Source organism: Ostrea edulis, chromosome 6, assembly GCF_947568905.1.
Source record: "Ostrea edulis chromosome 6, xbOstEdul1.1, whole genome shotgun sequence".
NCBI classification, from domain to species: domain Eukaryota; kingdom Metazoa; phylum Mollusca; class Bivalvia; order Ostreida; family Ostreidae; genus Ostrea; species Ostrea edulis.
In genome coordinates this window covers 87,824,056-87,842,952 of record NC_079169.1, presented here as the reverse complement: position 1 = coordinate 87,842,952, position 18,897 = coordinate 87,824,056, and the positions used below count along the sequence as shown (strand labels likewise).

Here is an 18,897-nt window from a genome sequence, read left to right as displayed (position 1 = left end):
ATTACTACCAAAAAACCAGTGGGGGAGGGGGGGGGGGGGGGAATTCTAATATATCTTGCTTTGCAAGAGAAAATAAAAGGGGGGCAGCTTCCTCGTCCCTTGATTTTACGTGCCTGCAGTTTATATTGAAACATTTTAGTCCTCTAGACTTACTGTAATGATATTTCAAATTGACTCACGAGCATTGTCTATTCAACTGATATTTGAGCCAATGAATATATGATCTTCCTTAAGTAAGAGTGTGAATTTATGAATACCTGAGCTTAATTTAGTTGGTGTTCAAGCTTAGTAATATTTAACCTTTATTAGCTAATGCTTATGTTCAGTAATAGCTGAGCTTCGTTAAAAATTGATGTTTTGTTTGACATGTTTTACGATTGGTATTCACTGAGCTTTGTTCAGCTGATGTTTACGATTGGTAAATACCTGAGCTTCATTCAGCTGTTGTTTGAGCATGTCCACCTCGTCCCGCAGATCTCGTATAATTCTAGCATTAGGGTCCTCATTGACCACGGCATGGTTCACGATCCTCTTGGCACGGTCAGCGTAGCGCAGCGTGGACAGCGTTTCCTCGTAATTATCCGCCGCGGGGGAGATCGTCGCCACCATCACCGTCTTGCTGTTTCCTCCGAGGTTATCCTGTCATTAACACTCAGACTTAAAATTCAAGCCTCATTAACACTCAGACTTAAAATTCAACTCAGACTTAAAATTCAAGCCTCGAGGTTATCCTGTCATTAACACTCAGACTTAAAATTCAACTCAGACTTCAAATTCAACTCAGACTTCAAATTCAAGCCTCATTAACACTCAGACTTAAAATTCAACTCAGACTTAAAATTCAAGCCTCGAGGTTATCCTGTCATTAACACTCAGACTTAAAATTCAACTCAGACTTAAAATTCAACTCAGACTTCAAATTCAAGCCTCATTGATCTTTTTAAGGAGTTTGTGTAAAAGATGACCTAAACCTGTTATAATCTAAAGTTTCCAAAATCTATCAGTCCAACATTTCCGCCAGAAATTTTATTTACAATGGCTAAAGTTGTCAGTACATTTTATTGTTTGGACTGGTAAACTGTAGGGCATAGACTGTGAAAACCCTCATAATCAGTGTCAATAATCATTACACCCAATTACTGAATCCGTGAAATTGCTTATCCAATGATAAGTTGTTAGTAGGAACAGATTACCCAACCTAAGCTTATACCAAAGTGAAACAACTTAAGCTGTTTTTTTTTCCTTTAATTGTACGTGTTTCTATTTTAGAGATCCACGGTGGAAAAATTATATTTATACATGGAAGTAAAAATTAACAATACTTTTTCTAAAATATAGGCCGAATATGTACTAAATGTAGATAGGATCTGCATGAAAATCATTCATCAATACATTGGTCACTGTATAATCTGTTAATGGCTTCATTCTAATCTCTATATTTTGTGACCCATTTTTTGCTGGTTCCCATGAAAGGTCATGCAAGACAAAGTCTGTATAAAGAGACTCTTAAGTGACCTTTCTAGCCTGGTCCTCTGAAAAGTCACATAAGGAAATCTAAACTGTTCGTGTCTGTAGTTAATGACAATGTTTGAAATTTTTTTTTTTGAAAATTTCTTTATTTCATCAATTGAAGTCTCCTTTCCATTTTATGGAGGAGTTTAAAATGACTGAAAGTTGAGGTGTAGAGTTTGGGTTCAAACCTTGAGTAACCATGTTAACACGGAGTCTCGATATGGAACAAACTTGTCCTTCTTCTTGCTTGCTGCTGATTGATCAGCTAAAGCGGATATGACCAGGCCCAATGTTGTCAGGGACCTGAAAATCAAGAATTTTTTCCTGTAATGCGTTTGAAGTTCTTGTTCAATTTCAGCTCTTATAAATTAGCATTTGAAAAATATTACCTAAATGTTACTGAAATATTTAATTTTCTCTTAAAGCCTGTTAGAGTTACTTCTCTTTGAACAAGAAGGAATGATTTTTAGCTGAACGACGCAGACTTCAGAGTTATTTCCCTTTGATCTCACTCACTTGTTAATGTTACTGCCTTCTCTCAGGCGATCTCCGACGGCTCCAGTTTTCTGAGCGCGCTCACTGCCTGCCAAGTCCACCAGACTCACTTTGCTCACTTTCTCACCACTCACCTGTCAAATAAGAACACAAGGCCATCAGTAAACACTTTTAAATATATTGCCATAAACACAAAATATATTGTAAAAACTGTCTTGTTATTTTCAATGTCAAAAAAGTTCAATTTTCACAATTCTATTGCTCTTTCAAAATGAAAATTTCAGCAAGATTAATTAACAGATTGAAAATGTTAATTATCTTATCTGCTTGTTTAATTCTTGAAATTGAATATAAATTTAGCAAATTTTTATTTCTGAGATATACACTGAAATAAAGGTATTTAAACTATATTGGGATGTCAATAAAAGAAAGAAAACCCCCCCCCCCCCAAAAAAACCCAACCAAAAAAAAAACCCAACCCAGAATACAAACACCTAAGAAAAAATACCTACAAATTCACCACCTTGAAGTTCAATGACCCCTGTTTAATGATGTTTGTCCTCGACAGATAAACAACAGAGCTGTCGCTAAAATTGTCATTTCAACATGGATTAGCTCCCTTGCCTTTGAAGTGGAACACATTTATTTGACAAGAGTCGATATCTAAGAAATCTCTTGTTATTAATTGCTGAGATTACTTGCAGAACTAACATTATAATGTCCATCATTATCCTGGAGGCAGGAAGATTGGCACAATATGTGTTTGATCTTGTTTACAAGCTACAGGTGAAGGAAAATTAATCATACCGCTTACATGGTGTTATCATAGACCAGGCGTGTAATTTTATAACGTTCCTTGCTAAATCAAGCCGTTACCTAGTAATTAAACTAAAGCTTATCAGAGTTCATTTCATCAAAGCTCATCAGTAATTTTTTTTTCATAATTACAAATCAAATTTTCTTGAATATTGATGAACATTTCATACAAGGATTTTATGCACTTATCTTGGGAAAATACTATCTCCCTCATATAACGGAGTCCATATTGTAGAATAATCTTGGTTTTAGAATTTCCAGTATTTAAACTTCAATAAATATGAAAATACTTATATTAGTATTGCTGGCTTCATCCATTAGCGCTAATTCAACAGCTCATTGCACATCTTTTAATGTCCCTCAAAAACAAATTCTTAATTTCATAAATCATTTATTTATCATGGTAGCAATTCAGCTGATTTACTTCATTGCAAACTATTTCCACAAGACCAACATACATGTATTTCTCTAATTTTTAAAAAAAATATTTACAAACAATTTGTATAATTCCAAAAAAAAATGTGCAAGTGATATTTCACAAACAACACATGTGGTCTATATGTACCCCTGCTTTCTGGTAGGTCTAGGGGCTGTACCTAACACAGAACTGCCTGCAGACCCATTGAGATTACACCTATAGTTTACTTGACAAATGTCTTCAGTGAACAATTACCCATTAATCAAGACTTCAAACTTCTTAATCACCCTGTGTCAATTTCACGATGACTTGCATCATTAAACATCATTCATCTCTATTCTATATCCAGAGATGCACCTTTTTCCATAATAAGTTAAAGAAGTACTATAAAACTCATACATAAAGCCACAAAATGGACAAATTCTTTTTCGGAGTTTTTCTTTTGGGGATACTTTTGTGGGAAGAAATCACTGCACAGACAAGGAACCAAGGTAAGTTTGACACCTTCTCTCCTTTGTGTTAATTCTGTTAAGTTTGACACCTTCTCTCCTTTGTGTTAAGTCTGTTAAGTTTGACACCTGCTCTCCTTTGTTAAGTTTTACACCTTCTAGCCTTTGTGTTAATTCTGTTAAGTTTTACACCTTCTCTCCTGTGTATTAATTCCGTTAAGTTTTCCACCTTCTATCCTTTGTGTTAATTCCGTTAAGTTTTCCATCTTCTAGCCTTTGTGTTAAGTCCGTTAAGTAACCATTGTGCAGATTTACTTCATTAACCTTGGAAGCCAAATTTATCTTAAACTCAAATGTATCTGATAACAGTTTTTGTTAAATATATTATTGACCACTAAGTATTTAGTTTCTGTAAGGGGTACTCTTGTTAATTTGGTCCATCTTGTATTGTACTGGAAACCATGATCATTTCATACAATGCTATGGAATTTATCTACGGAGGAATACCACATTGCCATAATTGCTAACTTTCTTTCGAAACACAAATGAATAAACATGTACATTTGTATCAGTGATACATTCTTCCTCTTTAAATTTTGTTACTTACGCTGTTTAGCTCAGTGGTTTTAGCAAAATGCTGTCGATCTGTAGATTGTGAGTTTGATCCGCGAGTCACACAGGTTTTTTTTTTCCTTCTCTACACAATTTAAGGAGGTATGCTACACCAGAGAAATTTGATATGGATGAAAAGTGGATGATATGTACAACAATATTTTGAAATTTAAAACTTTCAAATTCACTTAAAGCGATCTGAAAAAAATTAAAAAACCCTGCTGGACTCGAACCCACGATCTACAGTTCAGCAGTCAACATGCTAACCTACTGAGCTATTCAGTTAGGCGATAATTTTTTAAATGGATAGACAAATATTGCTGATATTTATAATTTCATCCATATTTTAAAAGGAAGCCAGCCATTATGACAATGTAGAGTACCTCCTTAAACTTTTACCTTTCATTAAATAACGTATATTTGAAAGTTTTCAAATTTCAAAAAATCATCATGCATACTTTCTAATTCAATATAATTTTCTTTGATTTGTTACATCTCCTTTACACATTTACAGTTTCAAATATATCAACTAATTTGCACTTGTAATTTCGTATGGTTATGAAACACCACCACATTATGAATAAGACTGATTTAATTTCTTTTTTTTTTTCTAAACAGGACAAAATTCAAACCCTGGGTTTCCAACCAACCAGACAACTCAAAAAAATTCATCCAACTCGCAAAACAAAAATGTCCAGAATAACTATAACAGCAATTTACAGCCCAAGGTGAACTCTGGGTCTTCAAACTGGAACAATGGACCTCCAAGAAAAAATTGGGAAGGTGGGCCCTCATCATGGACGAGTGGAAACTCGCAAGGTAGAACCTCAATGCGGAGCAGTGGAAATTCTCGAGGCAGACCATCCAATAACAAATGGAGTGGTGGTCCCACAAACATCAATAATGGACCTAAAGGCAATTGGAATGCTGGACCACCGAGTGGTAATTGGAATGCTGGACCACCCAGCGGTAACTGGAATAATGGTCCCCCTAACGGAAACCGGAATGGTCCGCCCCAAAATGGAAATTGGAACAGTGGACCCCCTAATGGTAATCGGAATAGTGGTCCACCAAACAATAATTGGAAGAATGGCCCACAAAATAATGGGCCTCCGAATGGAAACTGGAACAATGGGCCACCACCATATCCTAGCAATGGACCACCGTATGGGCCCTGGAATCAAGCACCCCCCTTCCCTGGCCCAGGACTTCCCCTGCTAGACCCTGACCTCCCTGATGGATTAGACACTATGTATCAACGAATGCAGGCTATGCAAGCCATGCACGAGATGAATCAGTATGCTAGCAAATTTGGGGGACTGGACATTATTCCACCTATGGCTTTTCCACATCCTGTACCTGCACCTGGGATGGCCCCTAGGATACCTGGATCTGGACCTCAGACCGGATTTCCTCAGAGACCTCACACCCGATTAGGGGTCTGGACTGGAACCGATCCAAAGAGTGCAAACAGCACAGGCAACATTACCATGGCATTCACTAGAAGAAATTCAGCGCAATCAAATACCCTGAGACCCAAGCTAGCGGAGTTCCAACACCAAGGAAGAATAGGATGGGGAAATGGAAACGAAACTACTAACTCTACAAGTATGACTGGACAAAACCAAAGCCAGATCATGACCAATCCACGGAACTATCTTTATAATCCCTACAGTTATGGTTTCAATGGTTTTGGATTTAATCCATGGACTAGGCCCTACAAACCGGATACTCCGGATCACCTGGAAAACAGAAAGAATAATGAGAAAAATGCTCAGAAAAATCAGCCGTCATACAACCCGGCTCCACCATCAGGCTGGGCACCTATGCCTCGAGACAGATTGACTGGTCTAACTTTAAATCAGACAAGACAACCAGAGAAAAGTGAGATCATGAGTCAGGGTGTTAAAAATATTCAGCGAATACAGAGTGAAACAAGGGGATGGCCTCCACAACCACAGGCTAACACAAACCAAGGTCGACCACCTCAGAGATACGATCAATGGACACCTTCCTCAAGGAGACAGAACTGGAATCCACATGGTACCATGAAACCAGACCCAGACGGAGGGAAACAAGGAGACGTGGAAAAGGAAGTGGAGAAAGAGAAAGAAGAAGGCAGAACCAAAACTAACATCAATGTGGTTAAAGCTGTCCTGAACGAGGTGTACAGACAGAGAGACAACAAGGACTTATCAGTGGCCTCCATAATGGACGCCATCAACAACCGGGAAACAAGGTACAAAATGCAGTACAGATATGAAGGAAACGTTCCTCCACCACCCTGGACAAAACATCTAGAGACTGTTAAAGCACAGAAGAAAGGACCGACACCCAAACCTGCTGAAGTGGTAGCTGAGGATGTAAAGAGAATCAGCATTCCAAGGACTGGAGCTAGCTTTAGGTTTTCCTCAAAATACATTCCAAGAAACATGGCTACAATGATTCAAAATCAAACAGTGCAACCCAATCAAAACCCAAGAGCACAGCCTAATCAAAACACGGTCAACATGGGGTGGCCACAGACACCTCCAATAACCTCCAACTCTCCATCTGGGCCAGTAACTCCAGCATCCGTCTTTAAAACACAAGATATCATGCAGCAAGCTATAGGGATAGCTCAGCACCCTGGGAATGTGGTATCTGCTAAATCCAACAACAGTCAAACAATACCAGACCTGGCTCCAATGTTAGGAGAGATGCCTACCACCACAGGGAAAGTCATCACACTGAATGTAGACACTGAGATCCAAGTCCAGAAAGGAGACCAGGTACACATGATAAACCATGAACAAGTCATCACTGTTCCAATCAATAGGACAACTCCCGTGCCCCTAAATCCAAATCATATGGGGGTTACCATGGCGGTTGTGGAGAGATGGCCTGAAATGAGTACGCCACCGGACAGTGTTCAGAAGGCCCCAATTCCTACCGAGGCCTCGTTATCTCCCTCCTCCACCTTTGGTATCATTGTGGGAATCATCATAGGATTCACCATCATTTTAGGACCAATTCTATGTATCATATGCCGAGTTCGAAGAAAGCACAGAGAGAAGAAGCGAAGACTCTCGGCTAAGCAGAGTGGATTCAGTAAAGGTGATGTCGATGCCATGGAGACCATGATAAGCTGCGACTTTGGTGAGTCTGCTGGGCCATCCTCTGGCATCAGCTTTGGTGCAAAAGCCAAAGTGAAAAGCTTCCTCACTCGACCAGCAAGTCGGGGAAAGGCTGGCACTGAACTGCAAACCATCCGACCTAAAAATCAAACCACAACGGCCGTCATTCACTGAGTGGCTTTCATCAGAAATCTGTTTGTGTGGCTTATCAAAATAATTTTGTTGTTTTCTTCTAAAACGGATGTCGGAAATCCTTAAATGTCTGAGACAAACATTACAATACCTGTAAATTGATTGAACACCATATAATGCTGTTTTCTTTGTACAAATAAATGTCTCACTATATGCAAAATGGGTTTAGTGATCTCTAATCTTTTCCTATAATTGCAGATTTTTCATTTCTTCAAACATGCATCTTAATCTTGTGATTGTTAATTTTCTATCACAAATACCAACTGTCTTGACACTCTTAAAAAGTGTCAAAGTGCCTGTCTGACAAAGATGTTACACTGAAACAAAGAAAACACTAGAAAGAGCAGAGCAAATACACATCAACAAACTAGAAATGATTAATAGATAAAAATAATGAGTGTTGATATTGTAACACTTCAGAAGTGGCTGAAGATTTGTGAAGCCAACCTGCAGACCCATGGAGACTACTGTCAATTACTGATCCCGGATCAATGCCGAGGAGAGAGTTATCCAATGGCCTAGTGATCTGGGATGTAACAAACCTAAGCCTTTCAATACCCAGGCCCACTCATATCTCCAGAATTCATCAATTGATTTTTTTTTTAAAATCAAGATATGAAACTTTTATTTTCCCCCATAGCTGTGGTTTTCAGTTTCATGCAGAAATACAAATATAAACACTTTATTTGTTAACCGAGAAGTTAGAATAAAGTTCATTGCACTGCAGACGTGACTGAAGTCCTTACTTCTGAATTATGGAGTCTGTGAAGTGGTATGGTGATTCCTGCGAGTGAATTGTGACTGACCAATGGGAATCTAAACCTATCAGCTATTTCACGCTTAAAGTTTAATAGGTACTCAAGAAATATAGGCCAATAAAAAGAATTGTTGGCAACTTCAAAACAATTATTTCTGTCTCTGTGTGTGCAATGATGTGTTGTTGGTTGTTTTTTTTTTTAAAGAGAAATTAGACTGATAGAGTATGTATTACAGTTTACAGTGAGTCTCTGAGGCAAACATAGGCTTATCAACTGCATCCAAGTGTGGACATAAATATAATCCGGCTTTGATTCATAATTTTATCACATTTCCTCTGGGAATGGAAATAAATACAGACTGTAGAATGACATGAAACAAGCTATTTTTGGTAAAAAAAAAAATACTGTGAAAAAAACTGAATGTTTTGACAAATTTGGAACCAACCATTATTTGCAGGGGATTATTGTTGTTTTCTGTCATACAAGAGAAAGAGCTGTGTGAGGTCGGAGTTTTGTGTACAGGGATTGTGCTTCCCTATCTGCGCTAGAATGTCGTCCACCAGTCTGGTCAGTGATTCTGTGATCGATACAAATGTAACAACACAGGAAGTGACCATTTCTATCACCATGGCAACCCTGTTAGTTGTTCTAGTATTGCTTCATGTGATATTTTACATTATACTCAATAAGAAAATAACTGAATGGTATAAACGACTACAAAAATTGCTCCCCAAGTCCAAGGTGAGAGCGCCGAGGGTTACCATAATGAAGGTAAAGCCCCTCAGAAGCAACCTCGGGGTAAGAGAAGACGCCGATCCAAAAGGTCGGCGACCAAAAACTGCTGATACTTCATTGGACAGAGTTTCCAGGATTTTGGACACGCCTAGAAAACTCGGCAGAAGTTACTCCATCCCTCCCTCTTCAGTTGAACACACCACAGTGACTTTGTGTGATTTACAGAGTTTTTCACTCGAGATGGAGACATTTTATCAACGTAAACCAAGCAATCTTAATGCTGAAAGCAGCGAGACAACTTACAGCAACAAACAGATTGAAATTCAAAATCCAGTGGTGCAAAATGTCAAACTACAAATGGAGATGGATCAGACAAACACTTGTAATGATATAGATTCTAACAGTGTCTTTGCTAATGGATATCGCACTGAACAATCGCTGTCGAAAAACACGGAGCCTGGGTTACAGTAACGTATCATTTTACAGAATTCTTATAAACTGATGCACTTAATTACTGATTTTAACTAATTAATGTCCTTGTATGATGTTACCACAACTGAAATCTGAAAATAAGCTAGGATTTCTGAGATATTGTAGTCACTTTACTCTCATTCTATTGTATTATCTCAATTGCTGGGAAAATAAATTGCTTACAAACACAGATTTTATTTTGTATTGATTTGAACAAATTTTGATATATATACAATATATAGACAACAATACAATTTATTTTGTATTGATAAGCTTATACTTTGAAACCAGAACCTCCGAGAAATACAACTTTTATTATGAATGACATTCCTTGTAGTAAATTCCAATAGATAATACAAAACTCCATCACAGTGGTTACCAGGGTATGTGGTGATTTTGGAGTACACAATGTCACATGCATTTGAAACTGTTTCAAACTTAATCTTTAAGCCATTATTTAAATCAATAAAGAAGAGGCCCATGTACTAGATAGATATGTAGGAGCAATGCGAATGTCCCAGCCCAAAGGCCATAACTCAAATTTCTGTTCAAAATGTCCATTTGCGACTGTTGAAAATTTTCTAAGTACAAGGGGCATAACTCTGTTAAAAATTATTCAACAAGAACCAAATAAAAATTAGTCTAGATATTTTCACGATGTATCTGTATACCAAATTTCAGTTAAATATGCACATCTGTAGCAGAAATAATGATTGAAAAGAAACTGAATTATGATGGAATGGTGAAAGAGGGCAACACAAACTGCCCAAGACATTTCATGGTGGGGGAATAAAAAACCTCAGTGGGGGCATAAAGACAACTCAATACATGAATGTATGTAGAACTTGAATCTATATTGTATGAAGATGCCTGAACATTTTATTAGCCTTCTACTCCACATTTCTTAATTAAAAACATTACAGAAATTTGACTCTACAACTTTTAAAAATCCTCTATCATGTCCTTGCACTGACTCCAGGGCCGCGCGGAACAGGGCTTGAACAAAAGTGATTTAACACAGCACAAAGAATCATTCAAAATGAATCTCACAGAAATATTCTTTTTTATATTTGATAAGATTTTTCCTGTATAGTCTATTCTTTTTTTATTCTTAAGAAGATCTTTCTTGATTATATCCTTTTTGATTCTTGTTGAGATATATCTTATATATTCAAGATTATACCGTTTTGATTTTTGCAAAGTCCCCCCCCCCCTCCTCCCCATATATTCTAAATTTATATACTTTAACTGTAAAATTTTCTTATATATTCTAGGTCAATGTTTTCTTTATTCTTGATCAAAAAAATTCCTATATTATTCTTAAGTATTCTTTTTGGAAGATTTTTCTTCTTACGTATTCTTTTCTGAAGATTTTTCTTCTTCATATTCTAATGTAATTTCTTCAGAGTGGCACGGAGGCCATTATTTAAATAAAATTTGAATTCATTTAACCCATTTGTGAGCTGGTCTTAGACAAAGGGTAATGATGTAAACATGCAAACTTGAATCTATTAAGATGCTTTGTACTGAGTTGGGATGAAACTATCCCAGTGATTCTAAAGAAGATGAAAATGTGAAGAGCTGAAAATGTGAAGAATCTGAAAATGTGAAGAGCTGAAAATGTGAAGAGTAAAAATGTGATGATGCTGAAAATGTGAAGAATCTGAAAATGTGAAGAGCTGAAAATGTGCAAAGTTAACAACTCTCTGTTGTTTGAATTTGTACACCCCCATACAATGCCATTTTTACGTATTTATGTATATATATTGTAACTGATGTGATAAGACACATGTCTTAAGCAATAAAGAGAGTAACAAGGTATTGATTTTTTTCAGAATAATTATATTACCCAGAAAGCAATTAAATTTTGATTTCAGCTGTAGTGCATGTTAGTTAGTAAATAAGTACATTAATTTTTAAATGTTCTTGCAGAGTGAGGCACTAACTCAGCTAGGGTAATAAGTCTTCATTTCAAGAAAGTTTTTTTTTTACTGTTTTACACCTAATACTGTTTTACACTTGATAAGCTTTGAGTATAACCTTATTAATGATATGTTTTCAGTGTTTATTTGATTTTTTGTTTTATTTTATTTGAATTGAAGAATTACCGAGTTATGTAGACATCATGCACTACAGCTGAAATCAAAATTTAATTGCTTTCTGGGTAATATAATTATTTTGAAATAAATTAATACTTTGTTGAGTATATATAAGAACAACTCGACGATATAGACAAGGTAAAAATTTGAATAAAAAAAGATTATTTGAGCAAAAGGGGATATTTTCTAAAGAAATTAAATTCTGTTCCTATTTATTTTCAAAGAAAAGTTGGATAAATTATATAGTTTTTTTATCCACTGAACAATACAGAATGGCTAAGACTACCCTATAGAGATGCGTCGGTTTTCTTTGAGCTTATCTTTACCTTAATTCACACTTGTGGTGCTCTAAATTTATCTCAAAATGTTTCTAGAATTTGTATTTTTTAAAAATTACAAATACATGCAAATTTCCCCACTTTGTATTATATCAGAGGTGAAGTCTTTTAGTAACTTTTTAAAAATACATTGTAGTATTGTTGTAAAATTATCTCTTATAGTTTTTCATTCAACCTTAAGTTAATTAAAATCTTTTGAAATTTCTGAATACTATGAGTACATGTATATCTGACAATGAAAATCCTCAATAAACATAAAAATTCTCTAATGATTTTACTATAATAGATGTCATGAAAACATCACACTCAAATTCACTAAATTTCTGCCATGATTTCAGATGAATGATAGAGTTCAAAAATGCCAATAAATCCAGGTTAAAACCTTCCGTACAAATGGCCGTTAATTTGTATTAAAGTTATCAGACCAAACTTAACAGATTAACAAACTAACAAAGAGTGGGGGTAAATAAACGGGGTCCACTAAAACCCTAGATATACTGAACAAACAGGAACCAATTCTTGTCGGTTGATTATTCATGCTTTTCATGACAGCTGTAAAAGACAGTTATCTCCCCTGATGATTAACATACGAAAACGTGGCTCATTTATATCCAGTTTGATTTACTAAACACGTCATGTGAGGTTGTAAAATGGCATTTTGGTTGCCTGAACTGTGATCTTTTGCCAGATTACCTTTGCACTTGCTACTTGTAAGGAGAACACCCATTCTTGCGTAATAATAACAGATGCATGCTACATGTGAAAATGCAAAAAGACCTACAAAATTTTGTTGTGCTTTGCTAAATAATTGTGAAGAACATCCGATATGCTTCACTGGAAAGAAGTGATTGTATTTTATGTAGCATTACTAGTGGTTCTTATAGAGGGTACACTTAAAAGAGACAACACCCTCTGTCCAAGGAAATGTATTCTGTGCGAAAAAAATGACACGTCATGGGACATCTTGGGGGCCGTCTGTGAAGACGTAAGTATTAGTGAACTTGCTGGACCGGTGAAACACGTGCACATTTATGATGGGACACCTGACAAGATCCCCAGCGGCATTCTCAAAGATTTCCTATTTCTTGGAATTGAGGATTTAACATTTCTAAAAATTCAAAATTACGGGTTGCAATTCATTTGGGGATCCCCTTTTATAAACAACACACACTTGGAGATCCTTGATCTGGCTGAGAATGAAATATCAGTTATATCGGCAGAATCCTTTTCCGGTCCAACTGACCTACGTGTGCTGATCCTGTCTAAAAATAACATCTCGGACATCCCAGACGATACATTTAACGAACTGAAAAGTCTCACCAATCTCAACCTGTCATTCAATCATCTTGACAGTATTAGTTCCAAACTGTTTGATGACCTGCCTAAACTGATAGACTTAGATTTATCACACAATAAAATTGATTCCCTGAACCAAGATGTCATGAGAGACCTTATAACAATAGAAAGATTAAAACTGGGCTACAATCAATGGCTCTCAGTGCCTCCTCAGCTTTTTACCGGCCTTCCACACCTGTACTTTCTCAGCTTGGAAGGAAATGATTTAACGACCCTTTCCGAGAGTGATTTCGCTGGGACGAGTGTGACTGTTATAAACTTATCCAATAATAACTTCAGCGAAATTCCCACCAAGGCATTGGAAAAGCTATCCAAGGTAGATCTTATATTTAACATTAGTGGAAATCATATCGAAAAACTTAGTTACCTTGGTAACATAACGGTAGACACTTTAGATCTTAGTGGCAATGGAATCAAAGAGATAAACCCCAATATTTTCTTTAATTCTTTCATTACAACTCTTGACCTGCATAATAATGGACTCCGGTCACTTCCTCAATCTATGGAGCTGTACCTCAGGCTGATGGGAACCCGAGAAGTACTGCTCTACGATAATCCGTGGAACTGTAACTGTGAACTAAAATGGCTCACACAGTATCTCCGATTTCATTACTCCAGACATGAGCCTGTTTGCAAGACTCCTCCTAAATATGCAGGCAGAAAGCTATTTTCAATCAGCAGAGATCTAACAAGAGACTGTTTGCATTCTACCACCACTACAATCACTGTGACTTCTATGACCGCACCTAAAACAAAACCTGTAAGTTCCACAGCACAAACAAACACCAAACTGACCCCGACTTCAAAATTTGTCCCATTCACTGAGAGCACAGTAACAACTTCAGCCACATCCAGTTCTACTATGAACTTTTCCATCATTACTTCAGCTTCCGATAAAACATCTACCTCCACTGAAACTTCAACAATACTGACTACTTCACTGAACGTTGTACCTACAAATTCTGTAAATCAGAACACCTCGCAAGAAGTCGATTTTTCTTCCGTGACATTAACCACTACAACAGAAGCTACTACAAATACCACCTCACTTCTAAATACCACTTCCAAATTCTCAGTCAGTCAAGGAAACCAAACGGGTGAATCTTCTACGACTCCCAACACACAACAAACCATGGAACATTCCACATCATTCCAACCATCATCAACACAGAAAAATGGGGTTACATACCCACAGACACAATCCACCACCACTGGAAACCTAGCATCCATGGAGCAGACAAGCGAGATACCAAACACAAATAAACCTACCCCAGAAAGAACCGAAACTGACACTTCATCATCAGAAATGTCCACTACAGAAGCATTATCTCCAACCAATGGGCACACTTCAACCACGGGTTATCCCACCAGATCAGGAGAGACTTCAGAAATCCCTGGTACTTCTGAAACAATGCCATCAAGTGAAACTACAGAAAAAACTTCTGAACTTTATTTCACAGATTTTTCATCATCTTCTAAATCCTATACAGACTTCACAACAGAGTCTACAACACACAGTGATTCCACAACTTCTCATGCAACAAACCAACCTTTCACAAAACCAGAGACGACAAATCAGAATTTCAAAACTTCAGAGGCTGCAAACCAAGACTTCACAAGTGAGAAAAACCAGAATTCCACAGCTTTTGAGACAACAAAGCAGGATTTGGCAACAAACCAATATGTTACCACCTCTATTCCAGTGCCTGCTCCATCAACAACTGAATCGGACTTGGGCAGCAGTGAAAATTATCCAGAGTCAACAACTGAAGTTTTTCTAACAGAAATAAGAGAACAAAGCAACATTCCAGACAGCACCACATCCTCATCTTCCAATCAAGGTAACAAATCACAGGACACAACATACAACCAGTGGCAGACGGCAACAGGAAGTGAGAGACAAACAGAATCTGCAACAACACAACCAGAAACAACGATAAACCAAAATACTGAAAAATCTGAAATGACAACAAACCAAAGCACTGAACAAACAGAAACCACCTACAACCCAAATCTTAAACGCAATGAGACAACTGCAACCCCAAATCTTAAACACAATGAGACAACTGCAACCCCAAATCCAACAACAATAAACGAGAATCTGACAAACACAGAGTCTACAACAAGCACTCCCCTAGTACAGTCATCAATGGAAACAGCAGATGTCTCGGAAACAGTACGCGAGACGACAGCCGAGAGTATAACACGACCCGAAACAACAACTACACAGACCACATCGAGTGAAACTGTGGCACACCAGGAGTCTACTACCTTAGCATATACAGAGGTTATCTCCCCATTTCCTTTCTCTGGGCAAACTGAAACAACAAATGACGTTAATACACTCACTGGAGAAAAGTCTGAGTTCACTACACGCCCAACTTACACAGAACAGGCGACAACTGACTTTGAAACAACTACACAGGAAAACAAATCAACAACAACACAGGTGCAATACGAAAATACCACTGAGAAAAACGCAACAGGACAAACAGCAACAATTACGAGTTTGGACTTTACATCGACAGTTCAGACGCCAACTCCCACAACTCAAACTTCAGAAACTCACTATTCATTGAGTCCAAGTACAGAATCTAGCTATGAAAGCACAACAGTAGCAGATCATGGCAATACTCCATCAGAATCCACCTCTCAAACTTCCCACCTCACGACTCTTGCAGCACTGTACACTCACAGTGAAACTCAGACAGTGGAATCAGGTGCATCGACGGATGTTCCAACAACTGTTGGCTCTGATCAAACCTCAACCCTAAATCCATATCCTACAGGAACATCCACCTCATCTTCTAATGAAAATGAAAGTACCCTACCAACGAATGAATACACAACAGCAGGTGGAACCATGGGATCCATCACCACTGCAAATAAGTTACCTCCTAGATCAACATCAGTTGAAACAAGAACTGACAACCCATCTCCTACCATTTTGCCATCAGAGTATGCATCCACATCACCTTTCACATCAAACACAAACACTTCCTTTAGTCCAAGTTTCAGTGAAACAACAACACACGTGAGAACAACTACCAGTCATTTAACAGTCACTCCATCCACCGACAACAGCAATCCCCACCATGTGATCAATCAAACGTCAACAGAAAATATCATGCAATCAACAGAAACCGTGACGACAACAGTCACCACGCCAACAGAAAAAACAAATAAACAAACACAGGAAAGAACAACCCCAACATCAACAACTAAAACAGTGCAGTCTTCAGAAAGATCTCACGTCACCACTAAGGTGCAGAGTTCTAATGTCCTAGGGACCACTCAACAACTTAGCACTAACTCGGAAGCACATTCCACAGCAGCATCTTCAAATGAGCCACTTCACTCCACCAGTGTGAGCAACCCCAGAAATTCCACCAATCAGGGCGCTGCTCAGAAAACCCACTCTGACTCCAACGACACCAGCATTGTGGCAATTGTGGTCCCAGTTCTTGCTCTGCTAATTGTTAGCTGTTTGGGATTTTTGATTTTTGCTGGAATCAAACGGAATCTGATGAACAAAATAACTGACAAGATTTTGTGTTCCAATGAGGAGGACTTTTTCATGCCTATCAAGGAATTTGATCAGGCCAAGCCATTTTTCAACAGAAAAGTTACAAGTGATTACAGTGTTTTTGTGACAGACAATTGTGACTTCTATGAGAAAAAATGATTTTTGAAAACTGTTTTCAATCTAAAAAAAGCTTGTAAATAATATGTAAATAATTTATCTGCTTGATAGTTAGATACAGAAAAGAGAAGGGAACTCATATGGCATTTCAGTATGCAGAAATTATATCATGTTTAAGAATATAAATGTTTGAGTGATTGATGCTGCTGAAAATCTTACTACATTTATTTACCTACCGATATCAATAATAATTCCTTTTTTGTAATGGTTGATTTCAATATTATCTTACAGGGCCCTAGATTTTCACAGACCCCTTTTCTAATGATGAAAATGGAGGTGTGTTGTTCTCAATAAATTGCAAACAATTTTGGTAAACAAAATCTTAATCTAAGGTCATTTCACATAAATAATCTTATAATATTCTAACCATTACAGCTACAGTCTGAATATAAATCATTTAACGATAAAATTTTATTCCCAACTTTGTGTCACTTACACAGCATAAGCACACGTAAAGATTACTCTGTCCATCATCCTTTCATCCTATGACAACTAGAACTTTTTCTAAATGTAGGACCTTGCTGTGTGTGTGTGTGTGTGTGTGGGGGGGGGGGATCAGAACTTTTTCGAACTGTAGGACCTTGCTGTGTGTGTGTGGGGAGGGGGGGGGGGATCAGAACTTTTTCGAACTGTAGGACCTTGCTGTGCGTGGGGGTCAGAACTTTTTCGAACTGTAGGACATTGCTGTGCGTGGGGGTCAGAACTTTTTCGAACTGTAGGACATGGCTGTGCGTGGGGGTCAGAACTCTTTCTACTGTAGGACATTGCTGTGCATGGGGGGTCAGAACTCTTTCTACTGTAGGACATTGCTGTGCGTGGGGGTCAGAACTCTTTCTACTGTAGGACATTGCTGTGCGTGGGGGTCAGAACTCTTTCTAACTGTAGGACATTGCTGTGCGTGGGGGTCAGAACTTTTTCTAACTGTAAGAAATAGCACTTTTATATTTAGCATGTGTTCCTTGCTGTGTGTGAGGGTCATTTAACATATTACATGATGCTTTTGTCAGTGACATACATTTCTTCCATCACTTTAGATAAAAAATTGCTGTTGCTTTTTCAACCTTCAAGACCCCAATCCCAAACAATGGAGCAAGATTGGGGTCATATAAACCGTACGCATTTAAACCATCAGTACAAAAAAAAGTAGAAAAATGGTTGAAATTCTAACAGCATGAATTCTGTATCATGACTTTATGAAATAAAGACCATAGAATGAGCCATTTTTTAATAATCTGTTCATCATGCTGAGTAATGTATTACGCCATTGTTAATCAATAAATTGTCAATTACTGTCACCATTACCATGAAAGTCTGAAAATAAATTGCGGATATTCAAACATTCTCATTGAGCATGAATTTCAATTCAATCTGAAACATGCGATTTACATTGAACCCTCTTGATTGGTTATTAATGCAATAACTTGCATTTACGGCCGGATTTTTCATCTCGAGACAAGTGCACCCTGGGTAGTGTCATCAATACTTTGCATTAACTCTGTTGATCTAGCCCAGTAAATCCGTGCAATTCTCCAAGCTTAAGAGAGACGAATTTCCGGAATCTATTCAAATTACTGAAAGCCATTGCAAACATATCTTTTCATGACAAAGTATATATTTAGAGTTTTAGTTGGAATACAAATGCCTTTATATATCCACACAACTAATCTATAGGAGAATTCCTTCAGAGAGAATCTGCCTCCCACTTGGCTGCTAACGCTATTTTTAATTGAGTTTGTATTGAATTTCTACACTTTAAAATGGGACAACTTCACACAAGATAACTTTCTGATATTGATTACCAAAATCTAAATCATGAAATTCCATATG

The 18,897-nt window shown here is 37.5% G+C and overlaps 3 protein-coding genes across 7 annotated transcripts in view; 2 read left to right on the top strand and 1 right to left on the bottom strand.

The window, feature by feature from the left end:
* The window catches only part of LOC125683000 (kinesin-like protein KIF13B), a 143,781-nt gene that overhangs the window by 61,542 nt on the left and 63,342 nt on the right, over positions 1–18,897 (bottom strand). For all 5 annotated transcript variants that reach the window (XM_048923655.2, XM_056142527.1, XM_056142528.1 and 2 more), the window contains exons 9-11: positions 2,029–2,141; positions 1,701–1,815; positions 427–639 (exon numbers count right to left, since the gene is read on the bottom strand). In XM_048923655.2, coding sequence (XP_048779612.2) covers positions 427–639; positions 1,701–1,815; positions 2,029–2,141 — 441 coding nt within the window. The remainder of the gene's footprint in view (positions 1–426; positions 640–1,700; positions 1,816–2,028; positions 2,142–18,897) is intronic.
* Positions 3,206–7,770, top strand: LOC130047448 (uncharacterized). Its single transcript, XM_056142531.1, has 2 exons — positions 3,206–3,732; positions 4,921–7,770. The coding sequence occupies exons 1-2, from the start codon at positions 3,654–3,656 to the stop codon at positions 7,590–7,592; spliced, it is 2,751 nt and encodes a 916-aa protein (XP_055998506.1). The 5' UTR covers positions 3,206–3,653; the 3' UTR covers positions 7,593–7,770.
* LOC130047447 (mucin-2-like) lies at positions 10,787–17,598 on the top strand. The gene has a single exon (XM_056142530.1). The coding sequence runs from the start codon at positions 12,838–12,840 to the stop codon at positions 17,050–17,052; it is 4,215 nt and encodes a 1,404-aa protein (XP_055998505.1). The 5' UTR covers positions 10,787–12,837; the 3' UTR covers positions 17,053–17,598.

Excerpts from the sequence above, each read along its gene's own strand:
- LOC130047448 (XM_056142531.1), top strand. The coding sequence starts at position 3,654 with ATGGACAAATTCTTTTTCGGAGTTTTTCTTTTGGGGATACTTTTGTGG. Across the intron at positions 3,733-4,920 it reads TGCACAGACAAGGAACCAAG|GACAAAATTCAAACCCTGGG; the intron begins GTAAGTTTGACA and ends TTTTCTAAACAG.
- LOC130047447 (XM_056142530.1), top strand. The coding sequence starts at position 12,838 with ATGCTTCACTGGAAAGAAGTGATTGTATTTTATGTAGCATTACTAGTG.